Genomic DNA, 7,402 nt, shown 5'->3' on the forward strand with positions numbered 1-7,402 from the left:
CAGCTCAGTACCCGTGTGCAGCCTGCCCACCTGCCTGGGTGAGATGGGGGTGCCCAGGGGAGGGCCACAGGTCCCAGGACAGCCTGCCTGCCTGCTTGGGGAGAGCCTTTGGCTATAACTCTTTAGCACTGAGAATTTGGAACCTATGCTTGTCCTAGGGTTCTCAGTAACCCTAACTTTCCCCCCCTCTCCCAGGCCAGGTGCTTTCCAGTCTGGAGGGCCCCCCAGTTGGGGGCCGAGTACCCCTGAGGGACCTCAGTGTCACTTTGGATGTCTTTGTGCTGACCTTGCCGCTGGAAGTAGAGCTCCCCCCGACCTCGGACCCTCAGCACCACCGGTGTGGCAGCGTGTTTGGTGGGGGGGCCTGGGCCTTGGGGGAGGGGGACCATTACGGAATCTAGGGACACTTGAAATATTTCAAGAAAGGAGTGCTGAGGAGGTCTTGGGAGGATATTAGTTACTGACCTTTGACCTTTGCTCCTACCTGTTCAGGTCAACATCTGAGAGCAGTGTTTCATTCCCACGGTCCCCAGGGCAACCCTCATCTTTAAGATCGGATGATGGCCTGGGGCCCCCACTGCCACCCCCAGAAGAAGATAGGTATTTCTTTTTCTCTTTTAAGACTTTCTTGCTCCCCTTCAGTTTTATTTTCTGGAAACCAGTTCTAACCCTTTCTTCCAATTAGGCACCCAGGACTATCCAATTTGGCCACACCCCACAGATTGGCTATTGAGACCACTATGAGTGAGGTGAGGGCCTTCCCTCCCCCAACCTAAGGGACAGCCCCTCAACACTATGACTGATACCCTCTCCATCATATCAGTGGGGTAAAGCACCCCCTTACCCTGGGATTAAGTGAGAACTTCCTCTGTGAGGCAGAGTGTCTTCTAGTATCTTCTAGTCTGGGAATGAGGTGATTTCCAGTCAGCAAGGGAGGTGCCCTTTGCCACTTCCTGGATTGTCCTCTTACTCTAGATCCGCTGGTTGCTGGAGGATGAGATGGTGGGGGCACTCCGAAGAGGGGGCATCCCCCAGAGCCCTGCGCTGCACCGAGCGGCTGCCCACATCCATAGCTCTCCTGGACGCTCCACTTGCCTCCGCCAGACTCTGCCGCTCAGTTTTGTGTTTGGACCAGAGCGCTCCCTCACACAGTTCAAGGAGGTATGTTATCCTCAGAATAGTCCCTGGACTCTCGATACAGAACTGGAAAGCCCTCTCTTCGTTTGAGTCCCTTGAATTACCCTTCTGCCCACCTCCTCACCACATTGTCTGTCCTTTACCCCATGCCTGGCAGCCCAAGTGGGACGAGACCTAGCTCCCAACCTTGCCACTGGCCCACTGGACTTTAAGCGAGTCATTGAACCTTTCATATAGAGGTAGTTGTGAGGGTCTGGTAAGGAAGCGTGGGGTGCCATGAAGAAGCAGGGCTGCTCCTGTCTAAATTGTAACTGTGGCTCCTGTTCCTCAGGAGTTCCGCCGCCTCCACCTTCCTGGTCATGTTCTTCTCGAGGACCCTGGCAGTGGCTTTTTCTTCGTGGCAGCTGGCCAACAGCCAGGTGGACCCCATGGGGTGCCCCCTTCTGTGGCCTGGTCTTGGCACAGCCATGAGGATAAGGCTGACAACAACGAAGGGGAGGTGAGTCTTTCCTGGGCTGACCTGGGAATGGCAGGGGTGGTGGTGGTGGTGTGTGGGGCCTGGACTCAGTCCTGACTTCCTCCCCTCAGGCCCTGACAGCTAACCCCCAAGCCCCTGGCTCCCCAGAGGATTCTGAGGGACCCTCCCTCATCAGTCTGCCCAGCCTGCCACAGGGAGGTAAGAAAAGACTTGGGCAGCTCAGTCTGAGGCCAGGACACAGGACTTGTACATCCCTGGACCTGTTTCCATTTTTGGAAGGTGGTCCTAGGTGGGATTGAGGAGGTGCTCCAGGCCTTTCCTTCTCTTCCCAGGAAGCCAGCCTGGGCCCAGCCAGGGGCTAAGCCTCATGTCCAGTCAGGGCAGTGTGGACTCAGACCACCTAGGTAAGCGGGGGCAGGAGGAAGGACTCTAGGCTGATGGGAAGTGGACATGGGGCTGCACAGTGGAAAGTCAGGAATGGGGCGTCAGGGGGAACTAACCTGGAGGAGCCATCGAGCCCAATGTACTTTGGAGGCTCAGATGAGCATAAGGATGGGGTTGAACTTCAGCACATTTGACACAGGTTATGATGGTGGCAGCAGTGGCTCTGACAGTGAGGGTCCCAATGAGACCCTGGGTGAGAAGGCCCCCTTCACATTGCGGACCGCACCTGAGCCAACACCTGCACAGCCTTCGCTCTCAAGCCTCCCTGGGCCCTGCCTGCCTGACTTCTGGCTCATCGTCCGGATACTGCAGGACCGTGTGGAAGTGTATGCGCATGCACGGTAAGGAGGAGCCAGGGCCGCACCCTGACTCTGATGGTAGCCTCTTCTGCCTGGTCCCACTTCACCCTTCTTGAATGTTATTAAAGGGTAAGACATCGGACTGAGAGTTTGAGTAGGGATCTGACTTCTATTCTAAGGTTGGGTGCTCCTGACCACTTCCCACAGCTAATAGCAAAGCATGTCACTCTGCTTTCCCAAAAGAGTTGAAAAGCTGATGGAGATTTTGGCTCCTCGCTGAGCATTAAGAGCATCTACAGTTCAGAGCAGCTTCAGAAGTTGATTTATAAAAATAAGGAATAATAGACAATATTTAACAAGTGCTTACTAAGTGGCATGCACTGCTTAAGCTTATTTAATCTAGATAACATCCCTACGAAGTATTATTATTATAAGTGAAAAAACTCAAGCACAGATAAGTTAAGTACTTCCCTAAGGTCACAGTTAGTAAGTGGCAGAGCCAGGATTCATACCTAGGCCTCTGGTTAAATAAATACTGCTCTAATCACAGAGGTGGAGTTGAGAGAAGGGAAGGCCATCATTCGGATAAGGTGTTTCTAACTTCCCAAGGGACAAGTGCTCCTAACTGGGGTCCATGCTCAGAACCCTGAGCCCAGTGACTTAGATACCATCTCTGGCCTGCCAGTGATAAAAGGAGAGCTGTATGGTAGAAGCCTCAGTGTGGTACCCATATGGAGGCTGGTGAGGCAGGCATGGAGCCTAGGCTTCCAGAATTCCATCTTTCCCATTTCCCATCGTGTTTATTTTCCTTTGTTCAACCTACTTCCTTTTCATGGTTCCTCTTGGCCCAGTTCCCATGACCCTTCCCCACAATTTTCTCCCCACTGCAATTCTGTGTCTGATCCACCCCTCCTTCCTAGGAGCCTGATTCGGGAAGATGGGGGGCCAGGCACTGAGTGCCGCCACCTGCAGCAGCTCTTGGTGAGGCGAGTTGGGGAGATCTGCAGGGAGGTCAACCAGGTAAGGGCAACCAGGGACAGGGCTCTCCAGGCATGGTCACAGCCCCAGGGAGAAAGGAATTTCCAAGACCTTGACTTTCAGAGGCTGCTGATCCATCTTGGATGTTTTCTTTGATACCTACTCATTTATTAGGATGCCCCCTCCCCAGACTCCCCACAAACTAGGGAACTCTCCCTAACCCATCCCCAATACTGTGGGCTCCTCTCATCCCTCCAGGGACTATGAGATGTTCCTACTCATTGCACTGTGCTAGCATCTATACCAGTGGTTTTCAACCTTCCTAATGCCGCAACCCTTTAATACAGTTCCTCATGTTGTGGTGACCCCCAATTTCATTGTTACAAATTGAACATAATTAAAGCATAGTGACTAATCACAAAAACAATATGTAATTATATATGTGTTTTCCGATGGTCTTAGGCGACCCGTGTGAAAGAGTCATTTGACCCCCAAAGGGGTCGAGACCCACAGGTTGAGAACCGATGATCTATACTAATAAAAGGGTAATATGCTAATTAGACCTGGAGACCTTCATGGTGGTGATGCCGAGGCAGAGGCTGTTTGGGTGATCAGGCTGGCAGGGGAGGGCAGTTGAGGGTGAGCAGGCCAGCAGGGGTGGCATTTGGGGGTGATCAGGCCGGCAGGCAGAGTGGTTAGGGGTGATCAGGCAGGCAGGCAGGTGAGTGGTTAGGAGCCAGTGGTCCCAGATTGCAAGAGGGATGTCCGACTGCCGGTTTAGTCGGACATTCCCTGAGGGGTCCCAGATTGAAGAGGATGCAGATCAGGCTGAGGGACACCGCCCCTCCATCCCTCCCCGCCTCCCCCCAATGCACAAATCTTGTGCACCAGGCCACTAGTTAGGGATATAATGGTGAACAAGAGGGAAAGCATGACTCTCAGGCTTGTGTTGAGTGGGGGAGATAAACATTGAACAACTAAACCACACAAATTATTTTCATTACAATTGTGAAGACCTCTACAGAGGAAAAGTAGAGACTGTTATGAGAGCATATAACTGGATCTGACCCTCTAAAGCAGTGGTTCTCAACCTTGGCTGCACATTACAATCACCTAGGATGAGGCCCAGAAATCAGGATTTTAAAAAGATTCCCAGGTGATTCTAATGTGCAGCCAAGGTTGAGAACCACTGCTCTAAAGTGTCAAGGAAAGCTTCTTAGAAGAACTGATTTTTAAGCTGAGACCTGAAGGATGGTGAACAGACTCTGGCAATGAAGAAGGACAAGTATTCCTAACTGGGGACCAATGCTCAGAGCCCTGAGCCCAGTGACTTAGATACCGTCTCTGACCTGCCGGTGATCACTGATGCTCTTTTTGACCTCTGACCCTCCCACCCCTGAGATAATGGTCATTCTCTCTGGCCTTTGATTACCTCTCAGTACCACCACCAGTTTATGAGGGAATCCATTCCAGTTCCTTGATACCTTGCTCCTTCTCCTAGCGGCTGCTGCTTCAGGACCTTCATGACAGTCACGTGTGTAACTCTCTCCTGGTGGCTGAGAGTGAAGAAGATCTGTGGCGCAGCGAGACCCCCTTCCACTCCCGTCAGCGGGCACCCCTGCCCAGCGATGGTAAGGTTCCACCAGGAGCCTCCCTTTCCTTTATCAAAGACTGGGAGAAGCCGAGGGCAGTCACCATTGCTTGCTCATTGGTGGCAAGTAGTACAGTGAGAGCGAGGAGAGGACACAAAGGATCACTAGACTTGGGTATTTCAAGTTCATCCGAGACTTCAGTGGAAGTACTTTCAGTGGAGAGACGGGAATAGAAACTAGAGGAAATTGAAAAGTGAAAGGATGTTAGGTCGAGCAGAGAATAACTAATCTTTCAAGTGGCTTGGTAGTGAAGGGAGAGAAGAAATAGATATGGCAGGAACTAACGGAAATGGAGGTCAAGGCAGCAATTTTAAACTATGGCAGAGACTGGAGCACATTTATGTTCCACAGCAAAAGAGCCAGGAGAGGGGGAAAGGTTGAAGAATACTGGAGAGAGGGGTCATTGAAGGGGCACTGGCTGTCACCTGTCTTCCTAAGGGCCTGGTCCTGTCTTGTTTTCCAAAATGATCGTCTTTCTCCTACAGGGTAATAGACTGGGCAAGCGGTGGGTGTGGGGGACAAGTAGGCCAGTTGACAGGTGAGAGGAGGCCAGCGGAGTGGAGCCTGAGACCCGGTAGGAGGTCTTTCTGATTGGCTGTCCCTCCAAACAGGCAGGCACAGGACCCCCTGGGGATTTCTGGTCATGGTTAAGGAACATGGTAATCTACTTGAGATGGTAATTGAGGTCTCCACACTTCTGCTCCCTTCTTTTATTCCTGATGACCTCTCACCCCAACTCAGAGCAGTGAGTTTTCAACCAGTGTGCCACAAGAATTTTTAAAACATGCAATACCTAAAAAGAGATTAGGACCACTAACCTCTTCTCCCTTAAATTGTCAAATTAATAAATGACAACAGCCAACACAATAGCTGTCCAGTGTGAATGAGTCAAAACTATACCTTTTTTGTTTGGTTTTTTTTTGGTCAGGTCGGCAAAAAATATATTTTTTGGTGTGCTGCAGAATTTTAGCAATTAGTTTGTGTGTCATGAGATGAAATGCCATTCCTTTGTAGTTCTCCCTTCTGGTTTAAAAGTAAAATCAGACCACTCCTTATTTTTAACATTCTCAGCAAGTCTGTAGACGAACCTTCCTGGCAGCTCCAGAGAGTGCATCTCTCAGCACATCCTGGGATGTATTCCATATCAAAGCAGAATTCCCGTAATTAGTGGGCTTCCCGGGGTTTTGATGGCATCTTCTGCAAATTGAGCATGAGCGAGGACAGCCCAGCACTTCCACTTCACAATGACTCCCAGCAGCCTGACGTGTAAGACCAGGCAGAAGCCAGACAGAGCCCTTCCTCAGTGTAGTCTCTCCATGTGGTTTTGCTGAAACCCTTAGCAACCAGCATTCCATTCCAGACTCTGCAGCCTCCTGGGTTTTCTCTAATTGCTCACATCTGACAGCAGCTTCTCTGGGAAACCAAATTGCCACCTTTGGGCTACTGTAAGGTTCCATGTCAACCAGGAAAGGGTCAGACAAGGCATTGGACTGTGGCTGAGGACTCTTGCATATGTCACGCCACCCTCTGGGTTCTTTGGGATAGCTATCCTCCAAAGCACAGGACACGGCTCTCCCCACTCTGCAGTGGGTGTGTACAAGTAGTCTATCTTTTGTTTAAATGGGGTTATTGTAACTCCCAGGGAGTACACAGATGGGTGCATATTGCATCATGAGGTATATTGGGACAGGGTCAAGGTGCTGTGGCATTAACTTCAGGATTTTCTTGTGCATTGCCTCCCGACACCTCTTCTTGGCTCCTTTCCCACATCTCCCTAAGAGAGTTCTGAAAACCTTTGTGCTATGACCTGTCTTCCTAGGGGCATGGTCCTGCCTTATTTCCCAAAATGACCCTCTTTGCCCTGCAGAGTAATAGACAGGGCCGAGGAGCCTGGGAAGGGGGGATGGGTGGACCAGTTCACAGGTGAGAAGTCTGTGAGGGCAGAAGGCTGTGTGCCATTTCTGATCCACGTCTCCGTTCCCCCATCAGATTATGCTGCTGATGAGAGCTGTGCACCCCGAGGATACCTAGCAGCCACAATGCAGTTTGTCCCTGGCCATTTCTCCTGTGACGTTGTGTGGGGAACCGTGATTCGAGTCCATTCACGCCTCAAAATGGGGCCCAGCATGGGGGTCTCTCGTGGTACATTATGGCATGAGAGGGCAGGTGGAGTGTGTAGGGGGGTCTGGAGAAGGGAGTTCCCTGAGCCCCCGTCACTCCTACAGCCATCCAGGCCCTGCGCTCTGTGCTCAATGCCTTCTCCGTGGTGAACCGGAAGAATATGTTCGTTTACCAGGAGCGAGCAACGAAGGCTGTGTATTATCTTCGGTACGCGAGTCCTGCAAAGATGGGGTAAAGCGTGGTCCCTGGATGGTGCAGGAGGCGGTATGTCCAAAGACCTTGCCACTTGCCAC

General features: G+C 51.4%; 1 protein-coding gene across 1 annotated transcript in view; it reads left to right on the forward strand.

The window, feature by feature from the left end:
• Positions 1 to 7,402, forward strand: part of SZT2 (seizure threshold 2 homolog (mouse)) — a 55,107-nt gene that overhangs the window by 33,036 nt on the left and 14,669 nt on the right. Inside the window, exons 33-45 of the mRNA XM_015563205.1 lie at positions 4 to 38; positions 196 to 337; positions 493 to 600; positions 686 to 749; positions 976 to 1,161; positions 1,469 to 1,636; positions 1,726 to 1,813; positions 1,948 to 2,019; positions 2,199 to 2,400; positions 3,279 to 3,378; positions 4,838 to 4,967; positions 6,978 to 7,130; positions 7,214 to 7,316. Coding sequence (XP_015418691.1) covers positions 4 to 38; positions 196 to 337; positions 493 to 600; positions 686 to 749; positions 976 to 1,161; positions 1,469 to 1,636; positions 1,726 to 1,813; positions 1,948 to 2,019; positions 2,199 to 2,400; positions 3,279 to 3,378; positions 4,838 to 4,967; positions 6,978 to 7,130; positions 7,214 to 7,316 — 1,551 coding nt within the window. The remainder of the gene's footprint in view (positions 1 to 3; positions 39 to 195; positions 338 to 492; positions 601 to 685; positions 750 to 975; positions 1,162 to 1,468; positions 1,637 to 1,725; positions 1,814 to 1,947; positions 2,020 to 2,198; positions 2,401 to 3,278; positions 3,379 to 4,837; positions 4,968 to 6,977; positions 7,131 to 7,213; positions 7,317 to 7,402) is intronic.

The sequence above is a fragment of the Myotis davidii genome, unplaced genomic scaffold (genome assembly GCF_000327345.1).
Source record: "Myotis davidii unplaced genomic scaffold, ASM32734v1 scaffold458, whole genome shotgun sequence".
NCBI lineage: Eukaryota > Metazoa > Chordata > Mammalia > Chiroptera > Vespertilionidae > Myotis > Myotis davidii.